Source organism: Crocodylus siamensis, chromosome 14, assembly GCF_052110815.1.
Source record: "Crocodylus siamensis isolate JL-2025a chromosome 14, ASM5211081v1, whole genome shotgun sequence".
NCBI classification, from domain to species: domain Eukaryota; kingdom Metazoa; phylum Chordata; order Crocodylia; family Crocodylidae; genus Crocodylus; species Crocodylus siamensis.
In genome coordinates this window covers 11453195-11474257 of record NC_143408.1, presented here as the reverse complement: position 1 = coordinate 11474257, position 21063 = coordinate 11453195, and the positions used below count along the sequence as shown (strand labels likewise).

General features: G+C 49.4%; 2 protein-coding genes across 2 annotated transcripts in view; one reads left to right on the top strand and one right to left on the bottom strand.

Annotated features, from left to right (window-relative positions):
* Positions 1-4695, top strand: part of LONP1 (lon peptidase 1, mitochondrial) — a 73206-nt gene extending 68511 nt beyond the window's left edge. Inside the window, exon 18 of the mRNA XM_090027263.1 lies at positions 4332-4695. Within this exon, the coding sequence (XP_089883389.1) occupies positions 4332-4496 (165 nt within the window). The 3' untranslated portion in view covers positions 4497-4695. The remainder of the gene's footprint in view (positions 1-4331) is intronic.
* Positions 4696-16483: 11788 nt separating this feature from the next.
* On the bottom strand, positions 16484-20016 carry RPL36 (ribosomal protein L36). The gene is made up of 4 exons (XM_090027812.1): positions 19891-20016; positions 19680-19774; positions 17207-17341; positions 16484-16620 (listed from the first exon to the last, which is right to left on the bottom strand). The coding sequence occupies exons 2-4, from the start codon at positions 19770-19772 to the stop codon at positions 16531-16533; spliced, it is 318 nt and encodes a 105-aa protein (XP_089883938.1). The 5' UTR covers positions 19773-19774; positions 19891-20016; the 3' UTR covers positions 16484-16530.
* Between the last annotated feature and the right edge of the window lie 1047 nt (positions 20017-21063).

Below are 21063 nucleotides of genomic sequence, written 5' to 3'. Positions count from 1 at the left end.
AGCTACTCAGTTTGCTCTAAGAATTGGGTGTGACACTGTGACAAAGCCTTTTTAAAATCCAGGTAAATAGTATCTACTTCCACTCCTGCATCTAAGCACTTTGTGACCTGCTCATAAAAAAAGACCAGGTTAGTCAGGCAGGATCTGCCTGCTATAAACCCATGCTGGTTGCCCCTTAACATTGTGTTACCCCCTGGGCCCCTGCAAATTTGATCCTTTATGTTTTTTTCTAGGGTTGTGCTGAGAATAGAGGTGAGGCTAACTGGCCTATAATTACCCAGGTCCTCCTTCCTCCCCTTCTTGAAGATAGGGACCACATTGGCCCTTTTCCAGTCCTCGGGACCTGTCCCAAGTGCCAGGAGTGCTCAAACAGTCCTGCCAGTGGTTCTGCTATGTCATCAGCCAATTCCTTTAGTACCCTTGGTTAAAGATTGTTGTATATTGTGTCCTCTTTAAAATTCGCAGTTACTTCTGTAATCAGTCAATAAATTGTGTCTAGTTAAAATATCTCTTCCAGAAAAACATGTGAAGGTATCAAAAGATGGAAAATCCATTGCTGCTTTACAGTTTTGTTCCACCGGTTAATCGCTATCAGTGTTAAAAGTGTGTGCCTTATTTCTTTCTTGAATTTTGTCTCAACTTCCAGAGCCTGTTAGTACCTGGGATTATCTCTGTATGCAGCATTACCTGTGAGAAGTAAAGTGTAAACACACACTTAACATGTCAAGGTGACATGCTTTACCTACACACAATAGGTATCTGACAGAGGAGGAGAGAATTTGTTTGGAAAGCTGCTGGCAGGGACAAGATGGAGAGAAAGGAAAAACACATGCAGAAGCACCTACCTCTTAAGGTGTTTCAGGAGAATTTGAATTCTACCACTCCTGCCCTGCACGCCCCCACCGCACCTCCTTCTCCCACCCTTCACACAGATCTCCATCGTTCTGTGCAAGGATTTGGGGAGCAGCTCACTTCTCCAAGGGAAGCACAGAGCTCACTTCTCATTAGCAGTCCAACTGAAGGTGTAGGAAAGGAATTAACAGCCCCTGCCAGAAGCTCTCTGGCTCCCCTTGCTGGCAAGTGCTGGCAGAGCAAATTCCCAGGGCAGTTTTTTCCCCTCTGGATAGCTTGTCCTGTGAATGTAACATCTGTCGGGTCCATATCAAATGTTTTGCTTAAGTCTGCTTTGTTTCCTTTGTCTAGGAAATTGTTTTTCAGAGAGAAGTTAGGCCAGACTTTCCTGGTATCTAACTTCATTAGATTGCAGTTCATCCCATGTTTCATTTACCTCCATGTCTTAGTTTTCTTTAAAATATGTTTCAAGTCCTTTGGAGACCAGTGAGGTCAGATGTGTCATTGCCTGAATTATGTCCCCATTCCTTAAATATAACTATTACACTTGATGCTCTCAATCATGTTGTATTACTCCCTGCTTCAGAAATTAATAATTCTTGTTGTCAAACCTGTGATTTCATATGCCAGCTATTTCTGAATCTTGAGTTGAAAACTATCCTGTACAACGTGACTTATTGTATGGAGATCTTTTGGGGTTTCTTTCCAGCTCAGTTGTAGTAATTTTCCCACCTATATCATTATTCTCATCATCCATCTTGCCTCTGTACCCCATAGTCAACATCATCAGCCTTTTTGAAAACGGAGAGGAAAGTTCCTTGGCCATCTGTACCAAGTCTTAGCCTCAGCCTTGCTACATAGCAGTCCCACTTATTTTTTTGTTCTTCCCTGCGAAGCTGAAAAAGCGCTTTTACTTGTTTTTACTGTACTTTATAGAGTATAACACTGATTGACTTTTAGTAACTCTCAATTCTATCCCAATAATTCCTCATCTCTGAAAGCCTTTTTTTCAATTAGGTTTCTATTTCTTCACCTTTTGTAGGTAAGAATTCAAGGACTTAAGTCCATACAAGTGCAAGGGACCAGCAGGGGAGATTATGCTTAGGGGCAATCAACCTGGGTTCATTAGAGGCAGTCCTGTGAGACCAATCTGGTTGCCTTCTACAACCAGGTCACAAAAGCTTTGGACACAGGTGTTGCTGTGGACATAGTCTTTTTGGACTTTAGGAAGGCCTTTGACACTGTCTCATACCCCATCCTCTTTAAAAAATTAGGCGACTGTGGTGTCAACGCCTGCACAATCAGGTGGGTTGCAAATTGGCTGGAGGGCCACACCCAGAGAGTGGTGGTGGACGGGTCATTTTTGACCTGCAGGGACATAGGCAGTGGGGTCCCCCAGGGTTCGGTCCTCAGGCCCCCACTGTTCAATGTCTTCATGGGCAACGTGGACACAGAGGTGAAAAGCACCTTGTTCAAGTTTGCAGATGATACTAAGATGTGGGGAGAAGTGAGCGCGTTAGAAGAGAGGGACAGGTTACAGAGGTGGGAGGATGAGAACAGGGTGGGTTTCAATACAAACAAGTGCACGGTGTTACACCTGGGGAGAAAGAACCAGCACCATACTTACAGGCTGAGGAACTCCCTTCTCGTCAGTGCAGAGGCAGAAAAGGATCTTGGAGTCACTATTGATTCCAAGATGAACATGGGCCGCCAATGTGGGGACGCAGTCAGGAAGGCTAACCGCACCTTGTCATGCATCCATAGATGCATCATGAGCGGGTCCAAGGAGGTGATCCTCCCCCTCTATGCAGCACTGGTCAGGCCGCAGCTGGAGTACTGCATCCAGTTCTGGGTGCCACACTTCAAGAGGGATGTGGACAGCATGGAGAGGGTCCAGAGGAGGGTCACTTGCATGATCAGGGATCTGGAACCAACTTGCAAGGGAAATGGTGCTCGCTCCTACGCTGAGGGTCTTCAAAAGGAGGCTAGACAACCAGCTAGCTGGGGTCGTTTGACCCCAGCATCCTTTCCTGCCCATGGCAGGGGTCATGATCTGCTTAGGTCCCTTTTGACCCTACCAACTATGAAACTATGTAACTAAGTGTCTGTGGTCCACACTCCAGTCAATATCACCATTTGCTTCCTTTTGTTTATAAAGTTGGTTCTTTTGAAACACAAAACCTTATTTAGGAATTTACGTTTTAAACTCATGGTCACTTGAATCAAGGTTGTTTTAGATTTGAAGTGATTCGTTTGAAGAAGTGTGTTATCACATAACTGAATGAGTTATTATTAAAAAGGGGTAACTAAACTGGGCTGCTAATGTCAAGTGCCACCCCACACACTCCTTTCTTTCCCACTCTGCCATTCCTGAACAGGTTAACGCCATTATGAAGCCTACATCAGATTTTTAATTATACCAGTTATATCATTTTTTCTCCTGCATTTTCATTTTTTCTCTTTATTATGCAGCCCCTAAAATTAATATAGAGCAATTGAAAAGCTTTTCATGCTCTTTGTCATCACTCTTCACCTTGTTCCTGACATACTGAATTTGTTGCAACTTCATATTTGACACATCTTTTATCGCTGCTTATCATTCTCCTCACTGTGTCAGCAAGTTTCACCAGAGGAGATTAGCTCCTCTATCTGTGAGAAGACAGCCATCCTGTTAGGACAGTGTCCTTTTCCACTGTCACCCAGTGCTCATCAAAACCAGATCCTGAACTTCACATCAGTCACACAACCAGTCAGTGGTTCACTTGCAATATTTTTGCATCATCTTCCTTATAGTCTGAAAGTATCTGAGTAGATTACTAATTTAGACTTTTTTCCACTCTTTTAACATCTCTGAACTCTTTTATAATCTCTAGTTCTATATTGTGCTATATAATCTGTTCCAGTATGTGTCACTAATTGTTACTTTCTGTTTGAGAGAGTTGTAGTTAAGCCATGTTGGTCTGAAGTCAGGCAAAAGTTAGGAAGATATGGCACCTTAAAGACTAACTTGTTCAGAAAGGTGTAAGTTTCATAACATCCAGAGTAGTAGTAGGTTGTTGCCTACAGAAACTCATGTCTTTCTGAATGAGTTAGTCTCTAAGATGCCACCCTGTCCTGCCTTCTGCCTTGCTTTCTGTAATGTTTTAACCAAGAATTAGTGGAGAGAGCGTCCGCATTGAGTGACATCCAGAAGATTGTGTGGGTATTATGGTTTTACAAGGAGATTAGCCAGTTTTTTTTCCTTGAAGGTAATATTGATTTCCATTTAGTAGTGGGTTAAAATAGAGTCTACCTAGCCACTGACAACAGCAGCCTCTTAATACCATCCTCACACATCCTAACTTTTCTCACTACAAACCAAAATTGTGCCACAGTCAAGAGGACATGCAATTTTTGAGATGAACATCAAAACATAAGTGAGAATTGACTGCTAAACATGCTTTCTACCACAGTCCAGATAACTTTTTTTTCCTCCCTAGGCCAAGAGAGCTGGTGTTACCTGCATCATTCTTCCATCAGAGAACAAGAAGGACTACTATGACCTTGCTGACTTCATTACAGAGGGACTAGAAGTGCATTTTGTTGAACACTATAAAGAAATATTTGACATAGTATTTTCAAAACCTGATTCTTCTGGAGGTTGACTAAAATATTCGTATTGAAAGTTGGTCTGTTCCTGACTGCTTTACCCCAGTCCAGAAACAAGAGGAAGCATAAATATTGCTGCTGCGCAGCCACTTAAATGGATGATGGCTTAATTTACCACCACCTTGGTTAGAATGAAGTATTTCTCATGTATAAATACAAAGTGAATTATGATTTAAGTAAAATATTTCCACTATGCTTGAGCTTTGACATGATTCCTCAGGTATTTGCACAGTGCTGTTCACCACTAGTGGACCTGCTCAGTTCTACCTCAAGTAGTATAATTCCTGTTCCTAGTGGAGAATGCTATTGTTAGCCTGCTTGTAATGGGGTGTTTAGGTTGAGCTAGCAGGATGTCTTCTATGCTTTAAATGGGCAAAATGTTCTGAAAGTACTGACAGTTTTTTTCTGATTTGCTCAAGAGAACTCTTTCTATATTCTCTACTTACTAATTCTTTATAATATAGCAAGAAAATACAGTGGAGTAAAGGTGGAGGTGGGGTTGCTCAGGTCTTGCCAAAAAACTGCTCCCAGAGGGAAGTGTGTCATCATTTAGATCATCTTAATTCATCTAAAGATGTCACTGTTGTTTCCACTGAGGAAATCAGTTGGAAAAAACTGCACATTGAAATGAGACCTAAGAGAGAAAGTAGCTGTGTAAATGACTGCAAAGGGTTTATGCATATGCTTGCATTTTGCTAGGAAATGTTCATGTTTCTGTTATCCCAATAAGTTATAGGTGGAGTAAAAGGCATTAATATGACCCTGCCACTGTACATCACTATCAAGTTAAACATGGTTTGAGACTAAGTACAGAGTCTCAGGTTAGACCTATGGCAATTATTCAGACTCAGGCCAGAGTTTGAAAATGTGACTAGGACACGCAAAGCAAATATTTTGAAATTGGAAAAGTAGGTATACAAAATGAACTTGACCAAAATGTCAATTGCTAAAAAAATAGATTCGATTTACTGAGGAAGAAGGGATTAATCGTGTTGAAATGTAAGTGAGAAGCAAGCTTTGTTTAGTAATATATTTTATTAGACCAACTACATAATTGAGAGAAATGTCAGGCAAGTTTTTTAGGAAAGAAGCAGATACAGCCTAAGCCAAACACAAGGTTAAAAGAAGAGGTGCACCGATACATTGGTCCCATATCAGTTTGGCACCAATATAAGGAAAACTGACAGTATTGGCATTTGGCTTTTTTTGGCTGATGTGGCTGATAATGTCACCAATAAATGCCCCCGTGCACACATGCAGCCAGCCAGGAGCACAGCCCGGCAAGTAAGTCTGTTGTGGGGGGAGGGAAGGAGCATGGTGGGGGTAGATTCAGTCTCCCACAGTGAGGCAGGGAGTGGGGTTGGGATGGGGTAGATGCTGCCCAGCCAGGGCAGGACACAGGTTGGAGCTGCGAGTGGCTTGTCCGGGGACTTGGTGGTTCCTGCTGCTGTATGCACTCCAAGAGGGCATGGGGGGGTGGATCTGCGTGGGCGGCACCGGGCTCCTCTTGGCAGGAGTTGGGCTGGGCTGCACTTGGGGCAGGAGACAGCCTTGCTAGAAGGGGGGCTACAGTGAATTAGCGCCCTGCATAGCCCTGCTTCTAGCAACGCTGCCACATAGCAGTACTGAAATAGTGGAGACGCTACAGGAATGTTGATGTTTGAAACAGGAATTTCCCTGTAGAGCTATGTTTTGTAGCACTGCGGGCACATCTATATAAGATGCTGTGGCAGCACCGTAGCCTCTGTTGGCAGAAACGGCGATGCCGCAACTACAGCGCTGTAGCAACACGCTTCCTCATTATAGCGCGTTGCTATGGCAACATAGCCAAAAATAACTGCCTGGCTGACAAGGCAAGTACAGGCTTTTACTGTGCCATCTTTTAGTGCTTCTGAAAGAAAGTACTAAACGGCAGCACAATAACAAGGGTGGCATATGGCCACATGTAGATGCACTCTGCATGTATCATCAAAGCGTCCCCCAGCATCCCACTTCAAAGATGGTGGGAGGGGAGTAGGGGTGAGAGTCCCTGAGTGCTGCCTGGGCTTTGGGTGGTGGGAGGAAGGGGCTGTTGCTGTTGCTGTCCCAGTGGGGCCATCTGCTGCTAGGGGAGGATCCAGGAGGGGTGCAGTAGCCTGGTCACAACCCCCCTTCCACATTGCAGATCATGTGCCAGCAGCTCCATTTCCTTCTGGCCCCGGATGCTTGGGTCCCCCATGGTGTTGAGGCACAGCTAGAGCCCTGGACTGCAGTGGGACACCTGGGAGACCAAGTGGGGAGCAGGTGAGGAAGAGGGGACCCTTCTACTGCTGCTGTCCCCAGCTGACCTGGAATCAGGGAAAGCCCAAGAACCACTCATGACCTGCTCCAGCCAAGGGCTACAGGGAGCAGCTGTATTCCCTCTACTGGTTTGGGAGACACCCTCATGCAGCTGCTCCCTGCAGTCCCTGGTTGGAGTGGGACATGAGCCTCCTGTTCCTTAGTCAGCTGGGGCATCAGCGGCAGTTGACTTCCAGGTGCTCCAGCTTCATGCCTGCTCCCAGCTGTGGTCTAGGAGCAAGTATAGGAGCAGGGGATCTGCCCATCTCTGCTGCCACTATCCCTGGCCAACCTAGCACCCCATGCTGCCTCCTACTGAAGCCCCCAGCTGGAGCAAGGCAAGAGCAGCCCTGGGGCTCCTCCACTCTGGGTCACCTGAGGACAGCAGCAGTGGGAGCTCAGAGTCAACCCCTGGTGGAGTGGGGGGGGGGATGGGAGGCAAAGAGGTGACTGCACTGGAGAGGGGGCTACTGACTGGGGGGGCAGAGGGGGGAAGTCTGACCTGCTTTTGTGACTTAAATCCCTAGGAGCAGCTGACATGGCATAGTCCACCTGCAGGGGTGGGGGAAGGGAGCTGCAACCTCACCTACAGCACCAGTGGCATCTCCTGTACCCCCTTTCTCAAATTCCTAGACCTACCTGTGCCTGCTGCCACTGTAATGGGTAGTGAGAAGAACCTGCTGCTGCCTTGGGGAGCCATGTGGGAGTAAGGGCTCTCTTCCAGGTGTCAGAAAGCTGCTGCTGCTCTGAACCATGGGGCAGCAGCAGGTTTTCCCACCAATCACTTGACAGCTTGCCTGGTGATCCCCCTTCTCCAGCAGGGGAGAGAACAGGCTGTCGGTAATCAGGCTTCCCTGGGGGTGATGGGAAGCATAGGAGAACCCCCTGCCTGGAGAGCATGCCTTTGCAGTGACTTTGGAGCACTTTAGCCACGAAGGTGTGAATGCATGTACACTATTTCTAGCACTATATTCTTTTACCGCTACAAATGCTCATCTCTCCACAGCCTCTGTACTTCATCATTTTTGAAAGCTCGTTCTGTAGTACAGTGGTTTCACCCAGTTTCCATAACTGCATTTGTTACATTTGATGGTGATCACATTCTGTGATGGATGCGGTGGGTTCTGATGGTTTCATTGTGGGGCAGGGTCACTGTTGTAGCGATGTGGTTGTAGTGGTGTGCCTTTTATTGCCAGTTTTGCATTTGCAAAATTCTATGTGGTGTGTGTTCATCACCAGGGAGCTTGCTTCTGAAACTGAGTTAGGGGAGGAGGGAGTGGAATATTTCTCACAATTTCATAGACATTAGGGCTGGAAGGGACCTCGGGAGATCATCAGGTCCAGCCCCCTGCCCAAAGGGCAGGAAGTCAGCTGGGGTCATAGGATCCCAGCAAGATAAGCATCCAATTTACTCTTGAAGGTGTTCAATGTAGGTGCTTGAACCACCTCCGCTGGCAGACTGTTCCAGACCTTGGGGGCTCGGACAGTAAAGAAATTCTTCCTTATGTCCAGCCTGAAACGGTCTTGCAGGAGTTTGTGACCGTTCGACCTCGTCATCCCTTGGGGCGCTCTGGTGAACAGACGTTCCCCCAGATCCTGGTGGTCACCCTTGATAAATTTATAGGTGGCCATCAGATCGCCCCTGAGCCTGCGCTTTTCCAGGCTAAAGAGTCCCATGGCTCTCAGCCTGTCATCGTAAGATCTGTTTTCCTGACCTCTGATCATGCGCGTGGCTCTCCTCTGGACTCTCTCAAGCTTCTCCACATCCTTTTTGAATTGTGGAGCCCAAAAGGGGACGCAGTACTCTAGCTGTGGCCTCACCGAGGCCGAGTACAAGGGGAGAATGACGTCCCGGGATTTGCTCGAGAAGCATCTATGGATGCACGCCAGCGTTTTGGTCGCTTTACTAGCCGCAGCATCGCATTGCAGGCTCATGTTCATCTTGTGGTCAATGATGACCACCAAGTCTCTTTCTTCTGTAGTGCTAACCAACGTAGCACTGCTGAGCCTATACGGGTGCTGCAGGTTTTTCCTCCCAAGATGGAGAACCTTGCATTTTTCGGTGTTAAACACCATGGGGTTCTCGTCTGCCCATTTGCTGAGCTTGTCCAGGTCAGCCTGGATCACCCGCCTGTCCTCTGGCGTGGATGCTTTGCCCCAAAGTTTGGTGTCATCGGCAAACTTGGCCAGTCCACTCCTGACTCCAATGTCCACATCGTTAATGAAGATGTTGAACAGTATGGGTCCCAGGACAGAGCCTTGAGGGACCCCACTGGTCACAGGGCACTACGATGAGTGACTGCCATCAATCACAATCCTCTGGGTCTGACCACGGACCCAATTTCCCAGCCAGCGGATCGTGGTGGAGCCAAGGCCACAACTGGGCAGTTTGGCCAAGAGGTGATCATGGGATACCAGATCAAAAGCTTTTTTGAAGTCAAGATATATGACATCAATCTCTTCTCCCTTGTCCAGGTGATAGGTCACCTGGTCATAGAAGGAAATGAGATTGGCCAAACAAGACCTACCCGCAACAAACCTGTGCTGGCTGTCCCTTAGGATGTTAGCCTGGGCCAGTCCCTCAAGGATGGCCTCCTTAATAAACTTTTCTAGGATCTTCCCCAGGATAGAAGTCAGGCTAATGGGCCTGTAGTTAGCTGGATCCACTCTCCTCCCTTTCTTGAAGATCGGCACCACATTGGCCTTCTTCCAGTCTTCAGGCACTACACCAGAGCACCAGGAGTTTTCAAAGATCTGTGCCAGGGGCTGGGCTATGACACTCGCCAGCTCCTTGAGTACCCTGGGGTGCAGGTTGTCAGGGCCAGCTGACTTGAAGGTATCCAGCTTCTCAAGGTGTTCCTTCACAAGGTCAGCATTTATGGAGGGTAGGGGATCCCCCTCACCCAGATTTCCCTGTCCCATAGCAGGCATGGGCATCCCATGGGACTGATGAAAGACTGACGCAAAGTACCTATTTAATAGGTTGGCTTTTTCCTGGGCATCAGTTGTCAGTTGCCCCATCTGGTTTAGCAGGGGTCCAACATTGCCCTTGCTTTTCCTCCGGCTCTCCACATATCTGAAAAAGGACTTTTTGTTGTCCTTGATGCCTGAAGCTAGTTGGAGTTCAGTTGCAGCCTTGGCTTCCCTAGTTTGGTCCCTGCAGGACCGGACCAGCGCGGAGTAATCCTCCTTGGAGGTGAATCCCATCCTCCATCCTTTGTAGGCTTTCCTTTTTAGCCACAGGAGGTCCGCTAGGTCTCTGGAGAGCCAGCGGGGCTGCTGTGCCTTCTTGCTGCCTTTCCTCCGTGTTGGGATAGATTTAGCTTGTGCACTGAGGATCACTTCCTTGAGAAGCAACCACTCTTCTTGAACTCCCATCTCCCTGGGGTCATGGTCCCTGAGGGCCTGACTGACTAGCCTCTTGAGCTTGTCAAAGTCGGCTTTTCTGAAGTCAAGGACTTCTGTGTTGCTGACTGACTTGCCAGCTTTACGGCGGATGGTGAAGGTGATCAGCTCGTGGTCGCTGTCACCCAGCTTCCCATCGATCACTAGGTCGCCGATTAGGTCATCCCCCATAGCCAGTACCAGGTCGAGCAGCGCTTTGCCTCTTGTTGGCCCATAGACTTCTTGAGCCAGGTAGAGGTCATCCACGCATGAGAGAAAGCTTTGTGCCCACTCAGATTTTGCTGAGTGATCTTCCCAGGAGATGTCCGGGTAATTGAAGTCACCCATGACAACCAAGGTCCTGGAGCAAGCGGCCTCAGTCAGTTCCCGGGTGAGCTCCTGGTCAAGCTCGGGACTTTGAGTGGGAGGTCTGTAGTAGACTCCCACCGTTGTGTCCCCTGTGCCGTATTCCCCACGAATTTTTACCCAGAGGGTCTCTAGCTGTCCATGCCGGTCGCCAACATCAGCTTGCAGGGACATGTAGCTTTCCTTGACATAGAGAGCTACACCCCCGCCCCTTTTGTCAACCCGATCCCTCCTGTACAGGGTATAGCCCTCTATCCCCGTGGTCCAGTCATGGGTGGAGTCCCACCAGGTCTCCGTTATCCCAATGACATCATATTTCTTTGCACTGAGCAGGAGGACGAGCTCGTCCTGCTTGTTGCCCAGGCTCCTGGCATTAGTGTACAGGCAGTCAAGTGTGCCCTTGGGGGCTCTTGCCTTGCCCACAGATTGTGCCAGGGCTGGGGCAGGGGTGGGCTCCCTTAAGTGCCTTGGTCCGCTGGCTTTGCAAGGGTCGCTCTGCAGGCCAGCAGTGGCGGTAGTCCCCCCATCCCCCAGCGGGCTTAGTTTAAATCCCGGTGGAGCAGGTCAGCCAGCCTGGCTGAGAAGAGCCTCCTCCCCAGGGGGGAGAGGTGGAGGCCATCTCCTCCCAGCAGCTCGCTGCCTCTCTCGCCAAAGAGTGGGCTGTGGTCATGGAAGCCAAAGCCTTCCCGATGACACCAGCTCCGCAGTCTTTGGTTCACCACGTGGATCCTCCTCTCCCTCCTCAGCCCATAGCCCGAGACTGGGAGGATGGACGAAAACACCACCTGAGCTCCCAGACCCCTAAGCCCCGCTCCCAACTCCCTGTAGCGCCTCATGACCTGGCTGGGGGTGCTCCGAGCCGTGTCATTGGTGCCCACGTGAATAAGGAGCATGGGGTAATGGTCTGTGGGCCGGAGGAGCTGCAGGATCCTCTCCGCAATGTCTCGGATGCGGGCCCCCGGGAAGCAGCAGACTTCCCAAGCTAAGGGGTCGGGGCAGCAGATAGCCCACTCGGTCCCCCGCAGGATGGAGTCTCCCACAACAAACAACTTTCGTTTTGTCTTGGGGAGAGCGGGGCCAGTAGCTGCGGTCGAGCCTGGGTTGCCTGCGGGAGCCAGCAACTGAGCAGGCTCTGCCGGGGCTGCAAGGGGTGCGAACCTGTTGCTAAGCTCCGGAGAGGGAGGGGCCTTGGTGCAGCGGGCCTTGGGGCCCTTGACCACCTTGGTCCATGCCCCTGACTGGGCAGAGCGGGAGGTCCCAGAGTCCTCCCTAGTCGCGGAGGGAGACGGAGCTCTCCCCTGCAGCTCCCGGGGGAGAAGGGGCTGGCAGTAGGAGTCGATCTCCTGCTCGCAGTCCCTGATGGCATGCGGTCTCTGGACTGTGGCCTGGAGCTCCTCCAGCTGGTGTGCCAGAGACCCCAGTAGGGAGCAGACCCTGCAAGGGGAGGTGGCCATGCTCCCGGGCCCCAGAGCCTGAAAAAGGGACAGGCAGCCCCCGCAGCCAAGAGCCAGGGGCTCCGTCTGCGTGGAGTCCGGGACTACGGGCTCCGTCTGGGTGGCCGTCTCTGAGGTGCCCGATGGGGGGGCCGCAGAGCCCGAGGGGACCCTCAGGGTGTGGCGCGTGCCCATCCGTGTCATGCCTCTGGTAGGCTGCCTATGGCTGGGGGGGTGGGGGTCGCAGGCAGGGTCTCGTGCCCTCCCACGCCCTCCCCTGCGCGAAGGCGCCTGTTCGCGCAGCTCCGGTCACGCGGCTCCCTGGGGGGCTGGGCCGAGTAGGGGCCTGGGCGGGGGCTTGACCTGGCCGGCACCAGGGAGCGGCCTCCTCCCAGCAAGCGAGGAGTTAACCCCTTCCCACCACGAGCCCGCTCACCTCCGGCTGTGCTGGGGGTTGGCAGGGGGCTCGGCGGCTGCTGAGGGGGTGTCTGGGGGGCTTCGGGGGAGCGGGGGCGCAGCGGGCTTCACCCGCGCATCTCTCACCGCTCTGGAGCCTACCTCACTGGGTTTTTTTTTTTTGGTTTTTTCCCGTTTGGCGGGCCCTTTTAAACTACGCACATGCGCAGTGGGCCTGCCGTTGGGGGACGCTGGCTTCTCAGGCCAGGGGGGCCCTGCCTGGGATTTGGGGGGCCCTGCCCTACAGGAGGGGGACTGGTGAGTACCCCCTCCTTCTCTTCTCTCTCCCTGGGGGGGCTGGGCCAAGTAGGGGCCTGGGCGGGGGCTTGACCTGCCCCGCACCAGGCAGCGGCCTCCTCCCAGCAAGCGTGTCCTCTTAATCTACCATATTTACCTGAATCCAAGACAGCTCTGAATTTTAAAACAACCTCTAATAATTAGATGCTATATATGGAAAACTATAACACATTTATAAATTGTCCATGTATAGAATCTCATTATTGGAGGGTCATCTTAAATTGATCCCCCCACCACTGTGGCAGGGGGACAGGCAGCGAGAGATTTAAGTGGCATGACTTCTGCCCCTTGAGCCCCCACTGCCTGTCCCCCAGGTGCCTGCCTACCCCTCTGCCACTTACCCCCCCACCATGCCTGCTCACCTGCCCCTTGCTGCCTCTGCCCCCTCCCATCATTCCTTTTCCTCTGGCTCCACTCCAGCTTGGGGCGTGGAGCACGTGTTGCTTTTGCCCCAGCCACACAGCAGCTGTTGTTCCTTCTGATACAACTGGAGAGAAGCTGGCATAGGAAAGGAAGGAAGGACAAGAATATGTCTAGTCAGCCATAAGCAGAATCTGTGGGCTGGCAGGTCAGCTCTGACACTTGCTGATCCAGAACCTAGCTCACTTCTTCACTGTGACACCGTGTAGCTGATTCAGTTTCCTTCAGCTCTTCTTAGTTTGGTAGAAGGGACACTGCATCCCATTCACTATTTTTAATACCAATAGATTCCTCAACCTGCTCTCCTTTTGTTTAGTCACAACTTTTCCTGTATTCTTAGAAGGCATCAGCAGACTATTAGTTGCACTAATTCAGTAGTTCCCTTTTTATATCCTTAAATAGTTCTTGAAATGTTACAGTAATTTGTGTCTGCTTTCCAGATTTGGCACCTATATGTATACTCTAATTATAGCAATCCTGCTTTCTAGTGAGCTGGGAGCCTATGTGCACAAGTTACAAAGTGAATTCATTGTGCACCAGCTCCTTCACAGTAACTGCCGAAAAGCATTTGTTTACATTACAGTAAAAGCATAGGAATGAAAGGTTTCCCTAGCTGTATTCACAGGCAATTATTTCTCCAAATGGATCCACAAGAACATCTATTCCAACCCTGTTGCTCCCCAACCACAGTCATAAATCACTCTCTGTAGGGGTTTTAACAAAAACAAAAATCCTGCACTGTGCCTTGGTTTAGCAATGCCTTGGACATTGCAATGGCAGAAAACTTGTTCAGATGAACCTAGAACCAGGTCCTCCATAGCAGAGGGAAACTGCAGGTGGGGGTGGTGTGCAGCCACTCTGGTGTGTGCCTGGGAAGCCTACAGTACCCCACTAAAGTTATCTAGGAAATCCCTACTCTCTTTGAAGAAACCAGCTCATGCCCAATTCCTGAGCTGCACTGAAAAGAGGTCCTTCTCCAAATAGTGGCTACACCTAGCCAGTTTACAGCTTATGTTATGCTTTACATGTGAGATCATGTGTTGCTAGCCAGTTTACAACTTATGTTTTAAGTATGTGCTTGAGGTGAGTGGGTTGATGTTGTTTTTTATTTCCTTAAGAGTTTTTCCGCAGAGAACCAACTATGCTGTTCCTGCTGTATCATGAACTCTTTTTAATTCAGGACCAGTAGACAAATAGCCTTCAGGTGCAACAGATTCCATAGGGGTGAAATAGTACCAACCACATCAGATGCAGTCTGGATGGCTGGTGAACCATCAAGGTACATAGTACACATCACAGTACCCCATCAAGGCATGCCGTCTGTGATGCTATGCTACCACCGTGAAGACCTTACTTGTAATGAAGAGACCCCAGGCTTCAGTTCTCAGTAAAAAAAAAAAAACCCAACAAAACCAAACCAACTCTTCCAGGTTTTTTGCTTACAAACAGGCATAGGCATTAACATCCACAGCCCATTCAGGCATGGTGCTAGTTAGCTTATTCACAAACATGGTACCAATGTGAAACATAAGCCCCAGCTCAGTGCAAAGTATTTGGGGTTCCCAAGACCCCCTATACCAGTGGTCTGCAAAGTGTGGTGTGCAGGACGATCCACTGGGGTGTGGGAAGAAAATATTAGAACTTCTATTTCTATAAATATATTGGGGGTGCATGCTCAAAAATTTTTACTGATAGGGGTGCGTGATCAAAGAAGTTTGGAGACCACTGCTCTATATACTGATCAATACTGAATGTCATACCATTTGCATCTTAAGGCACATCTTCATCTTACACCAGTTAATCAACATCCCATTTTGTCACGCATCCAATCAGTTAATAAACTAATTAAAGGAAATACCGAAGAGTTATTCCATAAAACATAACTTTGGTGTGCTAGGAATGAGTCACATTAATTGAAATTGTGGCCAAGGGTCCCATCAGCGGATTGGGGCTCCCAGCCGGGGGAACATGCGCACCCCAGAGCCTGGGATCTAACCGCTGACTGGGACACCACAGCTGAGGCAGGCTTCCAGCCACAGGGTGCATCCTCACAGCCAGGAGACCCTAAAAGCTATAGTCCCCCACCCATGGGGACAACGGGAGCACTCTCACAGATGGAAGCCTGTTAGCTGTATATAAGGCTGCAAGCCCCCAGCTGTAAGGGCATACTACTTACCCGTGCATCCCAGGTTCTGCCAGCACCTGCAGTAAGGTGTGATTCAATCTGATGCTGGATGCCATAATCGCACCTCCTGCCATTACACAGCTGGCAGGGCAGAAAGTGTAATCATGTAGATAGATCACACAGCAGATCTAATTATGCCTCTGAAGATCAGGGGTCTCTTAGGTCTCACCAGTCACTAAACTTCTTTGTGACATTTACATCCAGTTCTCAGCAGACGTGACATTTCTGCGAGATGGGGGAAGGTGGTTATCAAGTCACTCCAATTTGTTCTGGTGTTTTGTACCCATTACTCACCATTGGCCTTCAGAGGTACCCAAAAACTAAGTTCTAGCTTTTCCAACATGTCTGCTCAGGTCATATATAGTCTGCTTTCTGGCTACTGAGGTCTATTGCTCATGCTGTTAACAAGCCTCTATTAATCATTATGTACACTGCTCAGCAGTTGTATTAATCCATACTCCAGCAAGGCTCACAAGGTACTTCTGCTTTTAAAGGCATTTGGCTGTTACGATTCAGTAGGTCTCACCCCAAGAACAGAGGCTACTCCTCTCTTCCCCCCCCCTTACAAATAAAAGCTTTTTTGCTCAACTGCTTACCTGTCCCTACTCACCCAATTTAAAAGACATTGCAGTAGCCACTGTTCAAACTCAGTTTGAAGAGATGGCTGCTTTTGTGAACAGGAATTGAGGAGTTTTTAACAAAGCAGGGAAAGGGACACTTAACAGGTGATCTAATGAGGGGGGAAGTTAACTACATTGTCAACCAAGAACCTGCTCCTGGGGTGAGACAAGTTTGCCTTTTGCCCATGAACTTTACTATTTAAGGGGAAACTGAATTTAGCCCACACCATGGATAGTAAAGTCCCTTTGATGGGAAGGGCACGACATCCTGGAAGAAATTAGCTTTTCCTTCATTTTAAGTTTAGGTTCAGCAAAATGAGCTGTGTCCCTGTTCACAAATGCAACATTTTTGTTACCCCACACCTCAATTCCATGTTCTATCAAAGCACCAAAAATATGCCTTCTGTTACTCTTTCAATATCTTGTACAGCTTGAAAAATATCCCCAGTCACTAAAGAAAATGCTCTCTCTAGTTGGGAGTTGCTAGTAAACCACCACGCTGCTGGAGTTTTTTGAACAAACTTTACTGAATTACAGAAATTTGTACAGTTTAATCCTTCTTGGCAGCAGCCTTCCTCATAGCTGCCAGGACATTGCTAAGCTCTTCCCGCTTTCGCTTGGCCCGAATGTGAGTGCCAACCTATGTAAAGAAGAAAGCAATATAGTAAGCAATTACCCCATGACAAGAAGCACAAGTAGGTCCTCACCTTTTCCTTGTCTTATTCTGTCAGTGACAGAAAGCCTGGGCTGCAGTGTACACAACACACTTAGGCTTGAATAAGGACTATGTCTCAATTTGATAAGCCCTCCCTTCAATCAATCCAACTCTCCCTTCAATCAAATCTCCACTGCCCCTGCAAGTAGGACTGTTAGGAAGAGGCAGAAGTCTCCTACTCTCAACTTTTCAGGATAGTTTTAGGTTTCATACCATTCCAAATGCCCTGAATAACTGGATGAAACCACACCCGTTCCACATTCCTCTTCCCTACACTAGCTTTGCAATATGGAGGAACAGATTTTGGATCATCACTTCCAAAACTACAGCAGCTGCTATATACCATACCTGCCTTTCTCTTCCCCCAAGCTGGGCTAGTGACTGCTTAAAGTGATGAGCAAGGGCAGGACCACATCTCCTGCAGTGTGAAATCTTCTGCCTGGAGTAATGTGGCAAGAGGAATCAACAAAGGTTCTTTCATACCCTGGGGTAATACATTATAGTCACTTACCCTTTTCTTTATGAATTTCAGAGCACGTTTGTCTTTGGAAACTTTCAGCAATTCCATAGCACGCCTCTCATAGGGAGCAAAGCCACAGACTTCCCTGATCATGTCTCGTACAAACTTGGTGTGTTTGGTCAAGCGCTGAAGGGTATGGGGGAGAAAGGAGAAAAAGAACATACACACACACATAAATGGTTTGGCATAACCTAAATGCAATAAGGCTACTAAAACAAGTCATTTAATGAGACCTAGGATTTAGACTTTGTATTACAGGCAACTATAATTCAATTATAAAATAAGAGTGACAATAGTAGGAATCATTTAAGACTAGCTGCTAACTCCACACCCTAAGTACTTGTTTTGAAATGAGGATTTAAAATTTGACTTGTTACCAAGCTCTTTAGCCAGACATAGTATAGCACAACAGATTTACTAGTAATTCTATTACTGACATTCTGCTCTGTTGCCAAATGAGACAAATACACAAACACTATCTAGCCCAGTGGTCTCCAAACTTTTTTGATCGCGCACCCCTATCAGTAAAAAAATTTTTGAGCACGCACCCCCAGTATGTGTATATTTATTTATAAATTACATACATGTACTACTTGCGTACAGTATATGACACATGACCATCTGACATAGGGACCAAGTGAGGGCACCAATGTCAATCCATATATTAAATATTAGTAAAGCTTAATTTTTTTTTTAGATAAAAAAATTAATATAAATAGAAGTTCTAATATTTTCTTCCTGCACCCCAATGTGTACCCCACTTTGGAGACCACTGATCTAGCCAACAACTGTCAGTGACCACATCTTGTTGCACCTGCAACTCTCTCCACAAGCACAGCTCTATGCTGGTTAGTCCTCTCTCCACATGTGTTACATTGTATTAACCTGTGAATTCCAAAAATAATACCCTGGTTGTTAAACAGACCACCACCGCTCATGTTAGATTTGTTATGCAGCAGTAAGATGACATTCCAGATACCTCTGACACACTCTAGACACACAGAAACCAGAGGCAGAAACAGAAGTAAGGTTTGAAAAGAATACCATAGTATCAGTGACATCTGTCTGTCCCCATGAGACAATAGACTCCCATCAAGTGAAGCATCAGTTCATTAAGGATGCCCATATACGAGACACTATGCTGCACCCAAACCTAGAGCCAACTTCATTCACTATGGCACATGTCTGCATAGCAGCTTTGGAAGAGGTAAACCTCAGAACTGTCAGAAGCTTTTGAGACGAAGGGGAAGAAAACAGGTTTTTCAGTAACCTTCAGCTGTGGCACTGGTTTAGGCCTCATGCATGCTGTGTGTAAAGGAGCGCTGAGGAGTAACTGTGGCAAGAGCTGAGCTCAGAGCAACTCAGCCAGTTGCAATTCTTTGTTTCATGTTGCAGGTGCAAGTATCTGCTTGCTGCATTCAAGTGGACACAGTTCAAGAGTGCCTGAGCCAGGTATAATGTAGGTGAACTTCATTAAACCCCGATCTCAAAACAACGCTTGTTCTTCCAGTTCTGAGCTTCCCCTTTCCCCAGAACACTTGGTAAACTTCGACTGTTACCTGCAGTTTGTTTTGCACGGTTTTCAACTGGCTAAGTAACTGCTGATGTTGCAGTGCTACTTAGCAGTAACAAACGGGCAACATAAAAGTTAGGCTTCTCTGGTTTTCCAACTGTCCCAAAGATCAGTTGCTTTCATCACCATCCAGGATGTCCCCTATTTCTACAATTCAGCATGCAGCACTGAGAGACTATTACAGGTAGATGCACAAGGGTGCAGCTAACCCAAGGGTCCAGCCTTACTTCAAGTGGGTCAGTTTGCAATTAAGCCCCTTAAAATTAATCCAAAAATATTCTGAGCATGCCAATATGCAATACCGCATAGCAGGTTCAGTGAAGTTATTGATAACCTAGTGGTTGTAGGGCTCCTGTTAAGCAAGTGGATCAGGAACAACAGCCTGTTCTGAGTTCTAGCTCCAAGGCTCAAACTCTGCATGTTCGGGTTCCTTATCCCAGTATAAGCACCTACACCTTTACTTGTTCGCACTGTGAGGATTGTAATAGCGGGCAGCAATTGTATGAGCACCCTGGGTCTCTTCTGTGAGGAATCCTCACTTCTGCAGCAGCTTCAACATGCGAAGGGTGAAACTATTGGCAGCGCACCAGGCTTTCGCTATCCCTCATCACTGTACTGCTACTTCAGTTATTTCACTAATCGATGACAGGATCAGCGAGCACCTCTCTAACGTGTCCCCCTTGGAGAACAGTGGGAAAAACCCAGACACAAACCCAAGTCCTCCCCACCTGCCCCGATCCCCGGTCTTTGGAAGAAAGAGGCCGTGGCGCGCCGCCCTTTGCTGAGCAGTGGCCGAGCTCCCTCCCGCTTCAACGCGCTGGGCTCGGGGAGTCGTACCGGAGCCCGCAGGGACCCAGCCCCGCACTCCCGCCGCCCCCCGGCGAGACTCACCCCTCTGCGGCGGCACTGCCGCGGCCTCGACACGTTCCTCGTCACCTTGTGGCCTTTGTGCAGGCCCACGGCCATGGGGTAGCGGATCGCCATGTCTGTGGGGACAGCGCAGCGCGTCAGCCCGCCCGAGCCCCGGCCCGCCCCGCCGCCGCCCGCCGGCCCCCGGCCCGCGCCCGATGGACGCGGATTCGCGCGCCCGCTCCCGCCTCACCTGCGCCCGCGGATGGCAGCCCCGGCGGAAAGGCGGGGCCCGCGCGGAACTCTGGGATAGCACTTCCTGCCGGTCCGCCAGCGCCGACGACAAGCGCGTCACGAGCCAAGAGCGGCCGCCAATCGGCAGCCTCTCTAGCTCCTCTGGGGTCACAGAGCCGGGCCCCGCCCCGGCCGCGCTGACTTGGCCAGCTTGTCCCCGGCGGCGCGGCCCGAGTCTGGAGGCTGAGGCGGAGCCCGGGCCGCTCCTGCGAGCGGAGCGCTCGCTTCCTCCTCCCTGGAGCTCAGCCTCCAGCCAAGCGCGGCTCCCTGCCGGTCCGGAAATTTGGCAGCGGGAGCCGTGGCCGTGCCCTCGCCAAATGCCCCGGTCTCTGCTACACCCCGTTTCCTGGCGGCTCAGCCGTGCCCCCACTTCCGGGTTGGGGCCAGGCCACTGCCCTCCCCCCTGCAGGGCCACCTTGGGGCCTGGCCGTGCCCCCCGCCCAGCCACGCCTGGGTCAAGCCCCGCCGCGCGGCTGGATGGTGTTTGCTGTGGCAGCCCAGCACTGACTGGATCCGGCCTGCAGATGGACCCGGCACTGCCAATCCAGCCCACCGGGCAAAACGTTTTCGGCTTTGGGAGGCTTATTCTGTGTTCCCCCGACACCATCTTCTCTTTTGTCAAACCAGGCGGACACCCGATTCCTCCAGCCTTTTCTCCTCCCTTGTCATTTTTGTTGCTGTCCTTCAGCTGTCTCTGAAGAAGAATCAGGTGGTCGCTCGGGAGCAGCCAGAATCGGTTGATTCCCATGTGTAAGACGACAGGCTCTGTGGATGGGAGGAAGAGCAGTGAATGTAATGTAATTTAGTTGTAGCAAGGCTTTTGACAGTCTCTGGTGACATTCTCAATAAGCAAAGGAAACAAAGACTAGATGGGAGTACTGTAAGGTGGATGCATGGCTTGAGTCGTCATGCTCAGTGAGTAGTCATCCATCTATGGCTCACCATCTAGTTGCGGGAAGGTACTGGGTGGGGTTCCCCAGGAGTCCGTCCTGGGTCAGGTGTCATTTCAGCACCTTCATTAATGATTTGGAAAGCGATGTCAAGTATATGGCCCGTGGGCTGGATCTGGCCCAGGAGCCTTTGTCTGGCCTGCCAGGAACTCATTGGGCCCTATGACCCCAGCTGACTTCTT